This window comes from Heliconius melpomene, chromosome 5 (genome assembly GCF_056956725.1).
Source record: "Heliconius melpomene rosina isolate 202511_hmr_F chromosome 5, ASM5695672v1, whole genome shotgun sequence".
NCBI lineage: Eukaryota > Metazoa > Arthropoda > Insecta > Lepidoptera > Nymphalidae > Heliconius > Heliconius melpomene.
Genome location: NC_140393.1, coordinates 7,989,619 through 8,011,071, shown reverse-complemented (window position 1 = coordinate 8,011,071; position 21,453 = coordinate 7,989,619). Strand labels below are relative to the sequence as shown.

The following is a 21,453-nucleotide window of genomic DNA, read 5'->3' as shown; positions in this document are numbered from 1 at the left end:
ATATTCACAGTTTGATGCTGTCCCTGTAAGAAAATGGCCTCATAAACTTTTCATTATTTCAAAACATTTGAAAAAAACCATGTTATTTTACTCGATTTGGACTCTTCCCATGTAAACTTTTTACATGTCATAAGCTGTTTTTGTATGGCCGAGACCTAATAAAGACCACCTACGAATTACGATCAACCATAAAAATACAGGACTTGAACCCACTACCCCTAGGATTATATTTTAGTAGCACTACAATTTCATAATGGTTATAAACCTTATAAAAGCTTAAAGTACTATTTTATTATTTAACATCAAAGCTTACTTCATGTAATAAAAGTCTAGTTCAGTAAAAATTTAACCTTTAACTAAGATTTAGAATTGACTAAGAGTTTGAACTATATTGCTTATTATTACTGTGCTATTATAAAGAATGCATTATGGGACAGAGGATGTTTGTAAGACCGATGGCCGTGGGTTCGATTTCCACTCGGGGAAATGAATATTGACATAGATTGAAGGTAGATCTGTTAATTACTGTTATTATTTTATAACTTAATTTGTTAACACTCACAAATTCACAAGGCGCATCGGCGGAAAGTGGGGAACGGAGTGTGTTAACACTAGATTCCCTCTGCCTACCCTGCTGTGTGCGGGGTACAGCGTGAAGCAGATTTTTTTATATTTCGTTATTTTTAAAATTTCTATATTATATGAGTTTTGCAATTTCCTTCGACACTATATATAATATTTGCTCGCCCGTATCTTATTTGTTTTTGGTCTGATATAAAATCAACAGCAATATACACTGACGCCTTAGTGGTATATTGAAAGTCTCGAGCTATGGTCGATTGCTTCAGATAATGCTGATATAAAGTAAAAATGCTAAACTCAAATCGTGCCTAAAAGTAAGTTTCTAATACGAAAAAGTTTTTGAATTGTCAAACTTCTTTGACGATTAATTGAATTGAAAAAGTATTGGGCACTAGCCTTTTTGTCCATTTTCCGTTTCACCCCGTTTTACTTCTAGTTTTAGCACTTAGATTGTGTCATATGTTTTAAACGACTATTGGTTATTTCCATTGATCCACGGCGTTACTCCTCATTCAAAAATTGCATCGAATTGATAAATATCTTCTAGGTTCAGATACCACCCAACTGCTGCATAATGACGTCACTGTACATCATCAACAATCACTGAAATCTACATTTTAAACGTCTAGCTCAGAATTGTACTGTGGATTTGTAAACTGTATTTTTAGAATTCCGTTATAAGATGTACCTATGTATTCTATATATATATTATTTAGAATAAATTCTTCTGCTTCGCAATTTGAAGCTGTCCCTTTGTACGTCTGCTCGTAATTTGAATAATGAGGGTTGAATACGGATCTAGATTCATTAAGAAATGTCATGTTACAATGAAGTTTTACATAATAAATAGAACATTGACGTCGACTTTTTTAACTAAGCCTGGTGGAGCTATTATACTATGTATATTTATATACATATTTGTTTTAATTGTGAGAAGATTAAATATTTAGTTCATATGAACTGCGGAAAGTGTAAACGATGTTTGTGGTTCGATGCTCTCTTAAGGGTAGGTTAGTAGTTATTAGTTATTTAAACCTAAAAGCATTACTTTTGCGATTACATATTTTCATAAAAAATATAATCACTATACGTATAAATTATCAGTTTGTTTTAGCCCTTGTTCTAATTTCGACTGTCAGTAATAGATTATTTGTCGTAGGCAAAAATAATAAACGATGTAGCTCTTTTCGTACTTTTTTTTAGGTTCCCACATACATGGGAACATGGGTACCTAAATCATTAGAAAACAAATAAAAGTATTCAAAGTACTAGCTTTTACCTGCACTTCTCTATTAGTATCTGTAATTGCAAGATATATTGTGATATAATCTGTCCTGAAGAAATTTACCTACAGTGTAAAATGTAATATCGTTGCTTCTAGGATGTAGTTAAAACGACAGTCTACTCCGGTTAGATGAAAGTTCCTCATAAATCTCAACTTTGCAATTGACAGTAATTGCACATTATTACGATATACCATCGTTTAAAATACCTGGATGGGTTTTGTGTATTAATTTTAATTTTCTATATATAACTTTAATTTTCATATAATTTTATTATTATAATATTCTTATTAATATAAATTGAATTTTCTCGTCTAGAAGATAAAGCGAGGTATTGTGTTCCGCCATTAAATTAATATATACAGCTACTTTCTTTTAATTTTTTACTGTTTGAACTTATATCAAATTTACGAAATAACTCTATTATAAGTGCATCGTTGTATATAAATTTATTCTGCCAGTCTCTGTCAGTCCGTTTGTTATTTTTTATGAAAAAGACAAGGTAAACTAGCGTACAGGTGCATTGCTGGCCTAGGCCTCTTTTGTCTTATTTCTATATCATGATTTTTTTTTTCCCCAGCCTGCACCATGCCATTGTTGGGCAAAGGCCTCTCTCCACTTCTTCCATTCTAGTCTATTTCGCGCTATTGAGCACCAGTCAGGTTTATAATGGTCCAATGGCTCGTCTCGCCATCTCTGTTTTGGTCTGCCAATTCTCCTTTTAGAGCTTGGAATCCACCTGATAGAAGATTTCGCCCAAGACTATATCATGATTACGTTGTTTAATTATTAAGAAAAATGAATTTATATTAAATATATAAAAATAATTGGTATAATTAATTTATAAGAAAATACATATCTCTTCCATTTATCGTAACATCTTGCTATAGGACTTACAGTTTTCTCTATAAAACAAACTTAGTAAAGAATATTTTAGTAGCTTGTAGCTCCTGCGTTGTCGGCTTTTTTAATTACTTTACGTTTTATGAGAACCACACGTTATAGTTGAATGGAGAAAATGAGGTTACTCTAATTGAAATTTACATTCACTATTACTTATATTATATTTATTCAGCTTCACGCTAACATAGCAGGATAGGCAGAGGGAACTTGGGAACCTAGTTGGTGCCTTAGAAGGCACTACATTTTCTCAAGACAATAATAGACCTTCAGATTTGGTTTCTTAAATACTTATGCTTGATAGAATTCCGAAACTGAAAAAGTTATCTACTAAATACACTCAGTGAAAGTTACATAAAAACTTCGGAACTATACCAAATTAAAGTTGAAGTTTATTTGGGGGATAGAGACCAAACAGTCCATACAAATATTTGAAATACAGTACTTAATTGAGTTTTTAGTAGAGGAAAAGTCGAAAATGCTTATATTATTTAAGTTACGGCACAGTTGTTTACTTTCTATTAACTTTTTTACTTTAGAGAATCTTTGATTCTATGATAAGGATACTTGGACAGAAAGTATTGGAACTGCCCTGGAACTGAAGTATAATACGACACCATATCTCTTATATATTCTATAGTTATAGGGTTTAATTAATATTAATTATGTATTTATCTAGCTATCCTGGCATAGGAACACAATTGTGATTTGATTCCTACTCGAGGGAATGAATTAGGATCATTTCCTCACTCTAGTGTCAATACAAAGTGTGAAGAAAGAGTGTTTCAACACTAGTTCCTTAAACCTATCCTGAAAGCGTTTTAGCGTAAAGCTAAATTTTTGTAGCTATCGACATATGACAGTGTCTGTCTTCAAATACTGGTTGTTGTTTATGCTTGCTGGCCATAATTTTCCGAAATATAACTCAGAAAATTTTTAATTATTCATTTACTATTTATTCATTTTATTTAGACGACGACAATAATTTTTTTCTATATATTTTACAGAAATGTAATGTTTTATATGCGTTATTTTAAGTATTATTTTATTTTTGTATTTTTTTTTCGTTTTAGGGAGACAGACAGAGGGAACCTAGAAGCACAATATTAAGACACTCTGTTCGCATTAAAACACTGTCGTTCCCACTTTCCGCTGAATTCTTGAAACATTGTGTGGGAATCGAACCGACTACCGTCCCGTTTACAGTTCCACTCGTTTATGCCACTATACCATTATAACCGCAGTCAAATAGAAAAGTATATTAATATTTATCTTTTTTGTTTCAACTCACGAAGTTCAACAAAAAAAAAAACAACGCGAAATGAATACGGTTGTCAAATAAAGAAGAACGCTATGATTTATGTCTCATAAATTAATTTTATATATTATACATCCAGGGTAAAGTAAATTTATGGCACATTATGATCATTTTCGCAAACTCTTTTCAGGTTATTGACGGAAAATATGATGATGATGATTGTTGTGGGTTCGATTCCTACCCGACGGAATAATTAAATAATTATTTTTCCCCGCTCCCGTAGCGAGAGAAAGTGTGAATTTTCAATAATTGGGCAGAGAGAAAAGCACGGAGTGTTTTAATCTTAGCACTATCTTCTCTCTACTAGTGCATACGCGAGAAATATCATTAAGCAAGAAACCATTCCTTGTTCAGGACAACTTTACGTTTTTTTTTATAGAAGTGTAGGTAGAGAGGCTAGTGCCTTAAAGGCACTCCGCTCCCCAAATTACGTGTAGATTAAAAAATCTAACCGAAGCAATATTAGCAAATATTACATTTTCCCTATTAAAGGTGTTTCCTAACCATATTTTAACGTCAAGTCATCAAAATTGGGAAAGTGACTCGTGTTTTCTTATTGAAACTTCAGTGTAAGCTTTTTCCTTTTTGCTTATAAAATATTAGAGAGTCCTTGAAATTAATTATTAAGGGCTTGATCACAATTTATAGTTTAAAAATTAACAGGTACAAACAATTGTAGATACCTCGTAGCATAGCAGCAGCTGGCTATAGGGGTGACGGTCGTGTATTCGATTCCCAATCAGGGAAATGAATTAATCTCACCCTCTATAATTTCGCCCAAATAAATTAGATAAAACAAAACTCCCACTAGTGCCTCGATTCAAATATTACTTCTAGTAAGATTGGAAACCATAGTTAAAGCTGCCATGAGACACCCTAAGTGTGTTAGGAAGATCTATTAATTATTATTTATTACTTATCCTAAATGATTAATATGTATGTAATATTGCTTGATTTCTTCATATAAGGCTTTTCGAATATGTAATATTTCTACATAAGATTCCAAGTGAACACGTGTAAGATTATATCTTTAAGATATTATCTTGATACGTTCTTAATAAGAATGAAAATGTTCTATATTCAGGTAATAGTATGCTTTGTTATAAAACAAAGACTTGTTGTTTTCCTATAGATTTTTGTTTTAATAATAATCAGGTTCAAGCTGTATCCCGCACACAACAGGTTAGGCAGAGGGAACCTACTGTTAAGACACTCCATTCCCCACTTTTTGCCGAATTCTGAAGGCATAGCGTGTTTAGTGGCAGAACACTACGCCACGCTTGGAAATATAAACGTAAATAAATATTTCCTTTCCTCGAGTGGGGATCGAACCCACAACCGTCGCGTTACAGTCACACCCTTGTGCCGCTGCGCCATGACGACCTCTTGTTTTAATAGTAAACGATATTAAAACAAAAATCTCTATTAAAGCAAGTATTATCAGTAGTAATAATTATAAAGAAACAAATGAAAACAGTAAATAGGAGAAAAACTCTATAAATAACGCCATTTTCCTTACTCGGCGCATTTCCCAAGATTTTCCCAAAAACGCTGACAAACTTCTAAGCTATGCGTCACATTGCTGTTCCGGATATAACGAGGGGTGCGATAACTACTAGGAAATTACTATGTCAGGGACCTATTTTTGAAATGAAAATAAACAAAAGGTGACAATATTATACCTATATTTTTTTAACCGACTTCAATAAAAGGAGGTTATGGATTTGACATGTAATGTATGAAAGTGATTTATTTCCTATTGTTTAAATTGGGGCTATGCTATATGTATATTTTTCAAAATAAATAAAAAGTTATTTAGAGTCAAGCTACGTCCCGCATATGGTAACATAGCCAGATGGAATCTACTTTCTTCTTTACATTCCGTTACCATTAAGACACTTCCGTTCCCCACTTTCCGCCGATGTCAATACCGCGCTTTGCCTCGTTACCAAATCTATGAAATGAAAATATTAAATATTTCTCTCCCCCAAATGGGAATCGAACAGTGGCACACTTGTGTCCTGCGCCACGAGAGCCTCTAGAATAATATCCAGTAGATTACAGGCGAGGTTAATGAGATATCGAATTCCAGGTCAGGTATATTTCGTACAACCTCATTTCCTAATAAAGATCAAATTGCTGTCTTCATAATATATCAAACAGTATTTCGATACTAAGAGGTTATAGGTGAGTGCTTAATATTGATGTAGAGACACTTGAGGCTATCGTTATTACAGTACAGGTACAATTCTCAATTGGGTTCCGTACCCAAAGGCTAAAAACGGGTTCCTATTAGTAGGGCTTCGCTGTCTGTCTGTTTGCTACCAGGTTGTATCCCATGAACTGTGATAGTTAGACAGTTGTAGTTTATATTAAATTATTTATTTCCTCGAATAGGAATCGAACCCACAAGCGCGTACTGCACCGTAGACTCGCTGTGGCACTGTGCCTCAAAATAACAACATTTGAATTTAGATAGAGCCAATTAACCTAAATATGTTTAATGATAAAGGGTAGATGTATCGTGTTTTATATGTAACTATAAATGATACAAAATGAAACAGTTATTTTAATTACGGGATATTTTCCACCAAATACCTATAACATTACTTTTGTAATCTTCGTATACATCAAAACTTCAATAATATGATAAAAGGCATCTAATATTAAATTGGCAGGCTAGGCAGAGGGAACCTAGTGTTAAGACACTCCATTCCCCGCTTTCTGTCGAAGACATTGCGTGTTTAGTGGCAGAACACTACGCCGCGCTTTGCCTCGACACCAGAGAGAGGAAATGGAAATATAACCATAAATAAATATTTCACTTCCTCGAGTGGGGATCGAACCCACAACCGTCGCGTTACAGTCACACCCTTGTGCCGCTGCGCCACGACGACCTCTAATATTAAAAAAATAAAAATATTTTTTACTTGAAAAACAATGCAAAAAGCTGAAAGAGTCAACGAATGTTAAGGAAAATGTAGAAACGTTCCTGCCCAAAAATATAAAAAAAAAATGTCTACTACATAGAGCAAAAATAGAAAAAAATATTATGCAAAAATACTGCTTTTTCGTTATTCGGAACCATTTAGTAAGCTATTTACGTTCAAACTTTTATACAGCAACGTGCTTACAGGATATTTTGAAAATAAAACATTTTTATTGTATGTACCTACTGATAGTTTCGCCTATTTTTTATTACTCGACTCGACTTATTTTGTTAATCGACTTTTGTCACGAATTATAATAACGTAACGTAAGTTTCTATTGTTATTATCTACTTATTAATATTACTAACTTCCTTCTGTAGGTACTTGGGGGGTATAAAAGGAACAGCGCTTTAGTTCAAAATTATTATTTAAATATTATTTAAACTGTATATACTAAAGTACCTAATTCTTCATTTTTATTACGACATAGTAGAACCTTGCAATTTAGGCAGGTACTCTGTTTCGGTATTTTGTTAGTGAATTGTTTTTCCTTTCATAACACTCACTTATTAGTCTTATAAATTAGCTTCACGCTGTTTCCCGCACACGGTAGGGTAGGCAGAGGGAACCTAGTGTTAATACATTCTGTTCCCCATAGTCTTATTCTGCGCTAAAATATTCTTTGATTTAAAACCTATCGAACTTATCAAAAAGCTTATCAAAAAAATATATTTGAAATCTGGAAAAACGTGTATAAACAAGTGTATGTATTCAAAATTAAATGATAAATAATTTTACACATTCATCCCAAGAAGTGAAGACACTCCGCTCTCCTTTTTTTCCTGAATTCGTGACACTATCGCTTTTAAAATCAGGCACTATACCATTACGAAATTACGAATCGACTTTTGAAAGCTAGCCCAAGACCAATCAATCAATAATATAATTTTTTTTCTAGCTCTACTTTTGGTGATCATTCACAGCTTATGCCTCGCAGACTGGGCATATATGCTATGACATGGATATTATGCTATGACAGAGGTAGCTTTACTTTACAATTTTTTTTCTTTATCTATTAACGACTGTTTCAATTAATTAAAAATTAAAAACTTTTAATTAGATCAACTCAATTAATAAATAATTAAAAAGTTATAATGAAACAAAGTTTATGAAACTGACAGTTGCATCGAAGGACGCGGGTTGTATTTACGTTGTAAATAAGGTTTGTTTATTTTAACATTATTTAACAATTTAAAATTGGCAGCAGAGGATCTAGTTGAAATCTATCTATTGAAATGATTTTACTAAATTTTGAATCCTGTAGTAAGTAGAATTCTGTAGGCATTGGGTGTTGAGCGGCGGAACTCAACGCCGTGCTTTACCTCGCTACTAGAGCTAAGAAATAAAAATATTAAATATTTCATTTCCTTAAGTGGGAACCGCAGCAACAACCCGTCGCGTTTACCGTTGCACCCCTTTACCACGACTGGCCTCTACATATACTAAGACCAGAATAAAACAAAAGAAAATACTTAACTATTATTTAATCACGAAATTTGAAAATCTTATTAATCTACTACCCAAAAAAGCAAATCGAAGGCGCGAAGACGAGGCTTTTGTACCGATTAGCTGGTCAAAGAGAGATAAATGGTCTTGTCAGACAGACAGATGAACAATAAATTGTTCCTACTTATAGGTACCACTTTTATCTTTTGAAGATCGGAGTCCAAAAAATGTCAGTAAAATGGACTTCCTTCTCATTATATCATATAAATTATATGAAATTAAAAAAATAGCTAAAACAAGACCTAAATATATAAATGTGTCTATATTTTTATATACCTTATATAATATGGGCTTATATCATTGTAAGCACATACTTAGCAATGTTAGTCCTAAGCACACAAACATATTATGTGGAATATTGATCTGTTTTCTCTAGAAATCTAATTCTCCATTAACAAGACCAAACATTGCTTGATCTATTACAAAAGCAAACATCTAGTACATGCTTGGACTAATGAGCTTATCTTCAAAATATATTTATCATATAGGCAACATATTTATATAAATTTATCATATATATATTATAGAGGTACTCGTGGCATAGCGGGTTTGCCAGAGCCAAGAAATGAAAATATTAAGAAATAATAATTCATATCTTAGAGTGGGGATCGTACATAGAACTCTCGCGCTACAGTCTAATCTTGTGCTCTTGGGCCACGATGGCCTCATAAAAAACTATTATTAAATTATTCAAACTTTCATCATAATGGTTATTAAATAAATCTTATCGGAGTTTCAAACTCATCGTAAACATGCCAATATCAATTAGGTACGTTTATTACTGAACTTCTCATAAACAGTAAACAAGTGAAAAAGTTGATGAAATTTTTGAGTTCCGCCACTCAACACGCCTGTCTCGAAAATTGGGCGGCATGTGAGGATCGGAGTGTATTAGCACTACGTTCCCTCTGCCATCCCTGCTTTATACGAGACAAACCGTGAAGCCAAATGAAAATCGTCATCGCGTCCCACATAGTATAGCAGAGGGAACCTAGTTTGGTAAAAAAAAGAGAACCTAGTGCCAAGATATTCCGTTCTCTACGTCTATTTTGATGTACTTTTTAACTTTTTTCTTTCTTAAAAATATCATGTTACTATTTTTTTTTATGGAACAGACAAAACAAATGAGCGTCAACGCCGCCCACAACCACCTGTAATACCAGAGTCGTTAAGCAAATACAATTTAAAGTCAAATCAGCTTCACGCTGTATCCCGCACACAACAGAAAACGTAGAGGTAACCTAGTGTTGAGACACTCCGTTTCCCACTTTCCGGCGAATTTTTAGAGGAATTGCTTGTTGAGTGGCGGAACTGAACGCCGGGATTTTTCTTGGTGCCAGAGCGAAAAAATAAAAATATTAATAAATAATAATTAACTCACTCAAGTGGGGATCGAACCCACAAAAGTCGCGCTACAGTCACATCCCTGGTGCCGCTGCGCCATTACGACCTCGACAATATAATTTTAAGTTGGTATAAGTATAATATTTATTTCATGCAGGTGTGTCGGTATTTTAGCTTTACACTGTATATGACAACCCTGTAAGCTAAGCAAAGAGAATCTAGAAACCCACTGTTAAGACACTTCAGCGGCGAACTCAACGCCTGTGAAGGCCTGACATGCGCGACAGGTTATGGATTCGATTCCTGCTCCAGCAAATGAACTATTTAATATTTTCATTTCCTCTCTCTGGTAACGAGGCAAAGCGCGACGTTGAATTCCGCCATTTAACTCGCAATGCCTCCTCCTTCTCTATCTCATCAATCAGGAATTATTATGTATTCGGAAAAATATTTTTAAAAATAAGAGGTATTATAATGTATGAATAAATGTATTTTTATTTATTTCAGATTCTCGTTTTTAATAACAGACATGATTATTATTAATAGAAATTATTTCATCAACATTCTCATACACCTATCTTCGTAATTATTTTAAAATACATACAAGAAGCACAAATTCAAATCATGTAATATAATATGTATAATTCTTTCAAGGTAATAACTTTACTTAATTTTTGAAAAAAAAAAAAATTTTTTATAAATAACTGTAATAAAGTACTTACTTTTCAGTTTTTTTATATAGATTGTCTGTAACTTAATAATTAACAAATTTCAATAATTCAAATACATAAAAGTAATGTTATCTTTAGTTACAAATTTTTTATAATTATCTGTACATATAATAAAAATGTTACTGGTTGTACACAGAAAATATATAACATAATCCATATCCGTCTGTGTATTTACATGTTAATCTCAGTAATATCTTAATTGATTTAAATGCAATTTCCACATAAAAATTTACATAAAAAAATTAGATCAATTTATATTTTTAAACAGTCATAGTTTATATATACAGACAGTCTCAGGCATAGCTGGTTGTGTGAATATGTAAAATATTGTAAATTAATCTGTATCCTGAAGCACAGCCAATGCCATTTCCTTTGAAATACTATCTGACATACTATTTCTTTTCTCCACTTCTTGTTCATCACTCGACCACCAACTTTCATCATCATCATGTATAAAACATAAAAATAAATCATCCTCATATGTAGGAAAATAATACTCTGGCTGATCCCATTTATCCTTATTTAAAACCCAATGGCCCGTTTCTTTTAAATGCTTTTCTAAATTCTTAGTATCATTAAAGCTAGTGTCACAAGAAAAACACTGTTTCAAATGAATTTGCCGCCGAATGTAATTAACAATTTTGATTTTTCTATAGAAATCGAGACCTGTTGTTGCTTTGGTGAAGGAAAACTCATGTTGCCGTTCCATATGATCTAGAATGTTCTCATATTCCATTTCAGTATGAGAACATAGAAGGCAAGTTATTTTGGGGCCATTTTCTTCTGTCCAATCTGACCACTCCGGGTCACTGTCTATGTTAGAATCATGTTCGTAATCTTCCTTCCTTTTAAATGTTTTTTGTTTTTGTGTCTGTTTTGGTGTTTGTTTATCGCCTATATAGTTAACTAGAAAGAATTTGTCATACTCTTTGTTAGAAGGATTGATTCTTTTATGACCTTTTTTCCTCATGTGTTCTTTTAATATGGTTCGGTCTTTAAATAAACCTTCACAAAATATGCATTGTAATTTATCTAATTTTGAACCTATTAAATCGACTAAATCATCCACAAATATTAAATTATCAGGTTTTGCTATGTGAAAATTGTGTTTTTCATATAAATGATTAAGATAATTAGCTCTGGTGCCAATTGAGACAAATCTACAGAAAAGGCATTCCTTTGAATAGTTTTTGTCTTCTCTTTCAAATGCTTGCCTTTCTAATAACAATTCTAATTTATTTTGCCTTATATTAAGTCGTAATTCTTTATCTTCAGGTAGCACATCACTTAATAAAAAGTATTCTTCATTTTCAGATTTAGTTCCATCAGGTTTGCTATCAAGAAGCATTGTGGTACAAAAAAATGGAAGCCCATGATCTACATAGAAACAAAATAATATAAACAAGTTATTCCATTTTAAAAAATTGCTCATTTGAGATTTAATGTTGTCAACATAAGAAAAGTGCCAATTGATTATATGTCTTAAGAATGTGGTTTAAAAATTAAAGAATTTTAATAAAAATTTACTATCTGAGAAGAACTAGTGCAAGAAAGTCAGTGGTTTCCTTTTTCCAAATCAATTAACAATAAATAAAATTATCAGGCAGTACTTTGAGGAATGATTATATTTTAATTATTTTCCTTTTCCCGACTCTGGTAGACAAAGTAAGATGTTAAATTCTTTTGCTATGAACTTAAATAAAAACTATTATAGACTGTAATAGCAAAAGTGTTTAACTACATTTTATATTACTTTAATATGTACATGTTACAATTTCCAACTTGAATAAGTATTTGTATACATATTCTTTGTTTTTGCCACTTTGGACAAATACCCAAATATATGCAGAGAGTAAAAACAAGAAGGAGAAACCACTACGTTCTCTCCACCTATCCTGACACAGTTGGCACATACAATTAAAAACTAACCTTTAAATCTTATTTTCCAAAACTTCACATATTCTACCAAATCAGCCACATCATAAACATCTGATACAACCAGGCGATGCATCATGAACAGATGAGTTAACATTTGTTTTTCAGCAGAAGGTAATATGAATATTTCGTCGCACAACATACAAGAACATTCAACTGGTTTTTCACATTTAAAAATTGATGGTTTTTCACTATTCTGATGTAAAGTTAACGGTCCAAAGAACTGTTTTTCATTTCCTGACATTTCTATAGAACTAACGTTATCCTTTCTTTATTAAATCTTTATTAAATCTAAATTTATTGTTATATAGATGTCACTCAGTAATGACACAGTGACATTAGACAGCTGATGGTTAGTAAATGACGTTTGATCAGTATTACCAGTACAAAAAAAAGCTAATTAGCATTCCGTTGATTCACAGCACACTCGCAAAGTGTGGAGCTCAGAGCAGTAACTGAGACTTGTGAGCCAAGTGTAGGCTTTCATTCATTTCCATTATTATAACTATATTGTTTCCAATAAAATGTATTCAACAAAACAGAACAAAAGAACAGAATCATAATTGGAATTAAATAAATTCCCTTATTATTTAAATATTTAACATTCAAATTGATAGTAATGTAATTATGTAATATTCTGTAAGACTTACATTGTAAGTAGAATAAGTGTTACCGGAATTTAATTCTACAACTGTCTGTTTTCTGTTCTGTCTTTTCGACATAAAAAAATTATACTTACCTATACTTTACTAAAAGCAATTACGTTTTAAGTAGTTTTTAAGGCATTTCACAAAAAAATCACATAAAAACCAGATGAAAAATAAAACAAATATACACTTTTCAATTATTAATAGTTTTATTTGTTTTGTTTTATATTTTAAATACACTCTGCATAAAAATAGTAGGAACTTACATTCTGTTCATCTAAATGCCATATGTAACTTATTTTATTTATATAATTTAATATTATAACATATTTATTACAAGAAACAAAATTTTTATTGATTATTTTAAAATAATTATTATTTAACTGAATATAAATTTAAAAAATGCCTCTCAGGATCTTATGTTTATTTTAAGTAAGTACATTATCTTATAATTATTTTTTTCACAAGAAAATAAATAAACATTTCCGTAACAGAATTATATTATATACACAAAGTATTATACCAGTGTAACTGGTATAATTTATTTCTACCACAATTCACAGAACACAGATTATAAAACTAATACAACTAATACTGATTTGGGTGATGATAAGTTTAACTTTAGGGGTATATTTTTATATTATTTGTGAACGATTTTAGGGCAAATACTTATTTTTTATATTACAACAGAGACTCAAATTTATATCAACTAGTTTCTGTGCAAAATTTTAACTAGTCATACAGTGGGTAAAAAAAGTATTTGCACACCTAATTTTTTTGAAATTACACCTAGAAAAACACAGAATAATTTCAGTTAATTATTGTATTTAATAGCTTAATCTATATATATTTGGAATTGATTATTAAAAATTCTTAGAAAACAGAAATAAAAAAATTAGATGGTAAAAACACCTTTTTTAAAGTCAAATAAGTATTTGCACACCAACCATTCCCTAGATACAAAGTTATTCCCGCGACATTTTGTCACTTTAGGTAAAATGTGAACATTGTATGTATACATGTGAACATCGGGAAACGTATCCTAATATCGAGAGTTTTGTTTAGTGTTCAGAAAAAATCTTGAAGCCAACATGCCGAAAGAATTTGAACTGTCGTTATCGACGCGTGAAGAAATTATTTTACTCTGTAATGAAGGTTGAAGTTATCGCCAAATCGGGTCAAATTTAAAATTAAATTACTCGACTGTGTAGTAAATTATAAAAAACCGAGAAGAAATGGGCAGTGTTGAAAATAAGGCAAGGTCCGTTCTTCCGAAGAACCTCAGTACGAGAGAAAGGCGACAAATTTTAAAATTGGTACAAAATAAACCATTTACAAGCGTTCAAAGCTTAGCAAATGACATCGCGTCAAGTTCAGTTAAGGTTGTCTGTGCCCAAACTGTAAGAAACGTACTGAGTAATGGTGGTCTTCGTAGAAGAACAGCGAGGAAAAATTCTTTCATAAGTGAGGGCAATATAGCAAAAAGACTAACTTTCGCGAAAGAATACTTAAATACCCCTTTAGAATTTTGGTACAATTTTATTTTTTTCTGACGAAAGCAAATTTTATCTTTTTGGAAAGGACAGACAAACATTTGTGTGGCGCAAGCCAAATACTGAACTTCAGGCGAAACATGTGCTTGGTACAGTGAACCCCGGCGGTGGTCTTGTGATGGTTTGAGGCTGCATGACGGCAAATGGTGTGGGAAACTTGGCTTTTATCGAAGGAATAATGAAAGCAGTAGATTACGGTAAAGTGTTGCGCGATATTTTGTCTTGCAGCGCATCGAAATTAGGCGTAAGTGAGACATACTACTTTCAGTAGGACAATGATCCTAAGCATACAGCTATGAAAACTTAAGTAATGGGTGATGTACAATGTCCGTAGAATGCTGAAAACTCCGCCATAAACGCCAGACATCCACCCAATTGAAAATTCATGGTATCTGCTGGATTAAAATTTAAGGAAAATGTTTTTTTTAAATAAAAATGATTTGAAGGGTGCTTTGGTGGAGAAATGGGCTCAAATCTCGATTTAAACAACGTCCAAATTATTGGAATCGATGCCAAGGAGATTGCAAGCCATCATTGATGCTAATGGAATGCACACAAAATATTAAGTGTCTTTTCTTTCATTTATTATTGATTTTTTTTACAAAATACGTACAAGCTGGTTGGTGTGCAAATACTTATTTGACTTTAAAATATGTGTTTAAACCTTCTCATTTTTTCATTTTTATTTTCTGAGAAATTTTATTAACCAATTCGAAATATATATAGATTAAGCTATTAAATACAATAATTAACTAAAAGCATTCTGTTTTTTTGTAGATGTAACATCAAAAAATTAGGGTGTGCAAATACTTTTTTTACCCACTGTATGTCAAAATTTTATGCCATGTGTGACTTTAAAGAAAAAAATACTTTAACCTAGTAAAAGGCAGATACCTTAGTAAAATTCTTGATAACCCAAGTTAGAAACCAACAGATTTTTTTTTTCTAATTAATATGCTTTCGTTCTCCCTCTATTAGGAGTAAATATTGTAAGAAAAGGGCTTCGTTTTTATTAGATGCCGTTACACGCTACTGTTTCTAGACATAAAACTTAGCTTAAAGCTTAAACGGTCTATCTATACAATTTTTCATTTTGGTGGTGGAATGGACCTTTCTGAAATTTTGAAACTTCGACAATGTTTAGTACGCTCCAATTTAAATCTTAATAGATCTTATAAATGATAATTGATCAATAAATTGATAAACACTTGTAGCGATACGGAAATCCTATTTAAAGTTTTATTAATACCGACGATTTTCAATCACTTAAAATAAATCGGAATTATTAATTATTACAACTATCGTATAAATTTATTATAAATCACCCATTATTTTCCTAGTTTTAAATTATATCAATAATCGTCTTTACATGATACGTTTGTATCGACGTACAACACGTTGTATGGCACAAAGCTTCCTTTAGATGTAGCAATGACTTGAACTGTATATTTTCTTCCAGACTTCAGTCCAACTACTCGTTGCACTATTACTCTCGTTCTGAAATATTAGAATAAATTTTTTTTTAAATTTTTTGTACTAAAATGTATTAATATAGATATAGATTATAACTGTATACCTATTATATATAGATGTAGATGTTGCAAGTTATATAGAAATTTTACTTACGGTGGTCTTTGCATATGACTTATGCATTGAGTTTTCACCGAGGTCTTCTTTGACAAAGCACAAATTGTGTTATCACTGCTTGTTATCTCTCGTGTCAAAATACAATATCTGTAACAAAAATTATATATGATGATCAATTTTGAGATGCTTTTGTGGCGCAGTTAGACAATGCTTATTAAAAATCATATACCTTAACATTAATTATTATTTCTGATTACATAAGAGAGGGAGACATATTTACATACTTTATAGATTATATTATTTTGCTAAATAATTTATTCACCTTATTATATCAGTAGCATTGTGCATAGCAGGTAAAAACGCTATATCAACAGATTTGCAAGACCTCTTTGGCCTTAATTCACGAACTGTAGCTCCGTCTTCCACGAGCTCTGGAGTGCTTAAGCCCCATCTAGTTGTAGAAGCAGCGAGCTGAAATATACGTGACGGCATTAGAAATATTTATGTCTATATTAATCTCATTTTATTTTTATATTATTTTACACTTTAACGTGTGTTTATCACACTGAGGATAGATAAATATTTTAAGAAAATGTATAAATTTTTTAACCTGACGCAACTCGAACCTGCGCCTCTTGGAAACAGTACAGTCGCTTTACCTTATACGTTTAATTTGTTTACTACTAGATTTTATTTGTATAAAACAGGTATTTATAATTGCTTACATGTAATAACAATGACTACATTTGTTTATTTAAACTTATTACAAAATACAGATAGTTTTAAAATATAAATTTATTTTTCTTACAAATTTATAAACGAATTGAGTGCACATGGCAACATTGTACATATAACTTAACCGCCAAATTTTATATATTCTGTAAATATTTATGTCAAATCAAATTAATTTTATGTATATTAAAATAATTATAAAAAATATAATAATAATAATATAATTTACGAAAATAGTTACAGTAAATTCATGGCGTGTATTTTAATATAAAAGACTAACATGCCGTCAAAGAGACCGTCTGGAAAGTCAGCGTAAGTTAGCGACTCCACGTAGCTAACTTTAAGCAAATATTAATCCATTCACGTAAGTTCAAACTGGTCACTTTGTAGCCATGTTGCTAATAAACGTTATTCACATTTTGTGTTGCTATTTAAACTATTTAATTAAGTTTTGAAACTTATTCATAGGTATATTTGTGCTTTAGCTTATTTAGAAAATAATTTGAGTTTGTTACAAATAGTTTAATACTATCGTCTTGAATTTTGTTGTGTTTTTAAGTGATTAGATATCATTGTTGTGGGTGGCATTCCATGTTATAATTTTTTATATATTTTTAGCTTTATGCTGTATCCTGAATTCTGTTTCGAGAGTAGAAACAGTTCTGTAATGGAGATGGGGGAAAGTGTTGGAAGTAATAGTCATTAATGAATGGTAAGTATAATTTTATTTCTAATATGTAGGAATTTTTGTTTTTACGAAAACGGGATGAAAAATTGTTAGCCGAATTGATTTTTCATTTCTTAATTTTTAAAATAATGAAAAAGTCCTAACATAGTGTCATTCGAACCTAAACTTTATTCTTATCCTGAATGACATGAATTAAGGCTTGTCCTATTTAATAGTAAACGTGAAAAAGAACACTCAATTATTCGATTATGCACGTAGCTAACTAAGAATTCAGGCCACACTTTCATCGGCCAAAGATATTATATTAGTAAGTAAGATATTATATATATAAGATATTATATATAGTAAGATATTATATTTGTAGTATTATATTAGTAAGTAATGGTCCGAATTAAAAAATAAATTATATATATTGCGATATATATTGGTTTTACGAATTACACTCCACAACACCTGTTTTACGGGGACCTCTATTTCTTAGATATTTTCTCAGTTAACTACATGTGTGAATCCCTAGTAGACTATTAGTGTGAATATTGCACAAAAGCTATAATAAGAATTTTTAAAACTGAACTAACCTCAACCGTAACAGCGCCATCACTAAACCGCTTATTTGGCAACACTCGTATCACATATCGTATTTTGGACTCTTCGGAACTAGAGTCAAATTGTACTGAACCTTCATCGCTGGTCTCTTGCATTGATGAAGCTGTTATTGGTGCAGGGACGAAGAACTTTAAATGTGGTTCTGCGAATAAAAAAATATATTTTGTATTTAGATTCTTTTTTCTATGAAAATAATGTAGGGATTTTTTGGATCGAAAAATTGTCACAAAGTTATATTATAAATATATAAAATGTAAAAAACAAGAAAACAAAGTATAGTTTTTATATCTTAAACTTGGATTATAATCGTATGCTTAATTATTACTAGAAATCTCGATATTATTATAAACATAATATATTTATATCAATAAATATTTTAGAATCTATTTTTTATTACTGACCTATATTTCGAGCTATATACAATTTCTTCCCACGGACAGACACTTCGATGTTAACAGAGCCGCTGCACGTTGAGACCACTACCCACAATCCCGACCCACTATTGCTTGATGTCTGAAAATTCACTATTTTTTTATAATGATTCTAATTATAATTCGAGGCCTGTGAGAGAGAGAACATAAGTGTGCGACTAATAATTAATATTTTCACTTCTTCGTTCTGGTAACGATGCAAAGCGCGGCGTTGAGTTCCACTACTCAATTTCTGCAGAATTCGGCGGAAAAGTGGGAAATGGAAGTATCTTATTGGGAACGGAGTGTCTTAACACTAGGTTCCCAGGTTTTATTCACTTAGCCTGTTATGCACGGCATTCAGCATGAAGCTAAATAAAAAAAATTTAATCACCTTTAAATAATAAACGCTTTTCCCTTTGATCTCAGCTTTGTAAGGCACATTTTCTCGCAGCCTCTTAGCAGTGGATGTTCGTGGTCGAACACTGCCAGTGGCGAGCAGTAAACCAGACCTTCTGTCACGTGCGACACCGAAAACACTTACGAAATACGTCTGTAAAAATATATAAATCATTATTATATTTTACGTAGAAAAGAAATATAAATGTGGAAGGATTTGGAGTGTTGGAAACTTCTCATGGCAAAATAAAATAAAAGGCAAAGCGGTGCGTTGTGTTTCGCCACTCATCACGCAATCAATGTGTTCGGAATTTCTGGGAAAATGGGAAACAGAAGTGTATTAATGGGAATGCAATATTTTAATAATGGGTCCCAGGTTCCCTTTGCCTACCTACTATATAAGGGTTACAGCGTGAAGCTATAAAAATATGAAAAAATACACACCGTGGCCGGATCCAAATTTTCTATCAAATGATGCGTTCTGTCTCCAACACACGCAATCACTGGGTCCTCATTCGTAACTTTAGTACTACGTCCTGTTTTACACAATGGAACTACAATGAAATATATTTTATTATGTAAATATGTTATTATAGAAACTCTGTTATTATGTAAATATATAAATTTTAACTTAACTAAAGATATAAAGTTTCATATAATAAATTCAAATATTACAAAACTATGTAATATAGTAGAAATAAAAAGGTCGTCGTGGTTCAGCGTGTGATTTTAAACGCTATGGTTGTGGGTTTGATTCCTACTCATTTGGTGAAATTAATTATTATCATTTGGTAACAAGAAAAAGTGCACCATTGAGTTCCGCCACTCATACGTAATGTCTCGAAAATTTGGTGGAAAATGGGTAACGGAGTGTCTTGACACAAGGTTTTCTTTGTCTACCCCACTATGCAAAAGACAGCATGAAACTCAAAATAATAAAGTTATAGCGGAAAAATACAGGCAAACAAAAACCTACCAAATTTTTTTCTTCTATAAACACTTTTAAAATTATCCTCGAAAATATTAAAACTGTCATTATCCAAGTCATTAGCGTCCGTTATCCTTGTATCATTATCCTTGATCCTATCAGTTTCGTTTGACTGATCCTCATAGGAATTGAACTTCCTCTCTGAACGCCGTGTCTTGATATCGTATTGCGCTGAGCAGAGAGAAGTGTAGTTCTTCCTATGGGAGGCTACCACGCAGTATGTAGTGGCTTGGGGGTCTATTGGACTGAAATTTTGAAAATAAAATATAAATAAAAATATCCCTCCAGAATTTAGTGCGAAATGGGGGACGAAGTATCTTAACACTAGGTAGGAACCTACCTAGGAAGGTTGCAATATATAGCTCAAAGCTAAAAAAAATTATAATAGTTCGCGCGCGCTATAGTTTTTCTATTCCTGCATCGTCGATTCGACGAAGGTTACTAGAAGTAATCTTCGGTTAAGTGAAATATCTTCCTATAATTTTATAAGTGGAAGAAAAAACCAGAATGTACAACAAAGTATCAATACAAACTTTTTAAGCTTGTCTTACTAATTATTAGTATTAAATTATAGAAGAAAAAAATAATTACTATCCGGTATCTATATATAATAAAAGTTGTAACTTATTTCTGTTTGTACATGGAAAGTATGATAGAAAATCGGCATTAGCAGCATTTATCAATCTCATAGAAGCCAAAAAAAAAGTTTTTTAAAAAACTTTGTATTTTTGTCTGTGCGTTTGTGTACGGTTATCTCAGAAATGCTTTAATCGGATTAATTGTCGTTTCTACTATTGTATTTTGGTAAACATTTAGTTTTTGTTTTATTTCAAATTATTCATAAATAATAAAGTTATATTATACAATTGTTACAAAACAACTGATTAATAGAATTACCTGAAACTTTAGTTTTAAATATATATACATTATTATTATTATTTATATATACGTGTATTATATTTAAAATAATAATGTTATAAGAACACCAAAGCATTTCATATTAGCCAATAAGAATAGTACACGCGGCACTCAAGCGGGCGAAGCCGCGAGCGGGTCGCTAGTTTATAACATAATTATATAGCCATTAAAGAAGACTTCAATGTTTTTTATACGATTGTAATACTTAAGTAGTTAGATTACGGTATGTTTTATATTATATATAAGTAAAGAGTTTCAAAAAATTCTATTCAATTGCATTAAAGGCGATGTCGCTTTTACATTTATAGAATGCTGCTACGTTACACAAAAAATGGA

General features: G+C 31.6%; 3 protein-coding genes across 5 annotated transcripts in view; 1 reads left to right on the top strand and 2 right to left on the bottom strand.

Moving 5' to 3' along the window:
- Nucleotides 1–10,719: 10,719 nt before the first annotated feature.
- Nucleotides 10,720–12,932, bottom strand: LOC146539168 (zinc finger protein 277). The gene is made up of 2 exons (XM_085185700.1): nucleotides 12,584–12,932; nucleotides 10,720–12,031 (listed from the first exon to the last, which is right to left on the bottom strand). Exons 1-2 carry the CDS (start codon nucleotides 12,831–12,833, stop codon nucleotides 10,989–10,991), a joined length of 1,293 nt encoding a protein of 430 aa, XP_085041826.1. The 5' UTR covers nucleotides 12,834–12,932; the 3' UTR covers nucleotides 10,720–10,988.
- A 737-nt stretch (nucleotides 12,933–13,669) lies between these two features.
- Nucleotides 13,670–21,453, bottom strand: part of nord (neuron derived neurotrophic factor nord) — a 33,339-nt gene continuing 25,555 nt past the window's right edge. Inside the window, exons 6-13 of one of the 2 annotated variants that reach the window (XM_085185422.1) lie at nucleotides 20,188–20,444; nucleotides 19,656–19,765; nucleotides 19,207–19,365; nucleotides 18,804–18,915; nucleotides 18,375–18,544; nucleotides 16,699–16,847; nucleotides 16,416–16,523; nucleotides 13,670–16,286 (exon numbers count right to left, since the gene is read on the bottom strand). In XM_085185422.1, coding sequence (XP_085041548.1) covers nucleotides 16,142–16,286; nucleotides 16,416–16,523; nucleotides 16,699–16,847; nucleotides 18,375–18,544; nucleotides 18,804–18,915; nucleotides 19,207–19,365; nucleotides 19,656–19,765; nucleotides 20,188–20,444 — 1,210 coding nt within the window. In that variant the 3' untranslated portion in view covers nucleotides 13,670–16,141. The remainder of the gene's footprint in view (nucleotides 16,287–16,415; nucleotides 16,524–16,698; nucleotides 16,848–18,374; nucleotides 18,545–18,803; nucleotides 18,916–19,206; nucleotides 19,366–19,655; nucleotides 19,766–20,187; nucleotides 20,445–21,453) is intronic. The other variant, XM_085185424.1, reaches the window with a different exon arrangement.
- The window catches only part of LOC146539166 (trypsin-1-like), a 50,584-nt gene continuing 46,377 nt past the window's right edge, over nucleotides 17,247–21,453 (top strand). Inside the window, exons 1-2 of one of the 2 annotated variants that reach the window (XM_085185428.1) lie at nucleotides 17,247–17,472; nucleotides 17,727–17,820. In XM_085185428.1, coding sequence (XP_085041554.1) covers nucleotides 17,814–17,820 — 7 coding nt within the window. In that variant the 5' untranslated portion in view covers nucleotides 17,247–17,472; nucleotides 17,727–17,813. Of the gene's footprint in view, nucleotides 17,577–17,726; nucleotides 17,821–21,453 lie in introns of both variants that reach the window. The other variant, XM_085185429.1, reaches the window with a different exon arrangement.

What these genes read in the sequence shown, in the direction of transcription:
- LOC146539168 (XM_085185700.1), bottom strand. Translation starts at nt 12,833, where the DNA reads ATGTCAGGAAATGAAAAACAGTTCTTTGGACCGTTAACTTTACATCAG. An exon ending in TTGGAAAATAAGATTTAAAG is followed by an intron (nt 12,032 to 12,583) that starts GTTAGTTTTTAA and finishes GTTTCTATGTAG; the next exon opens with ATCATGGGCTTCCATTTTTT.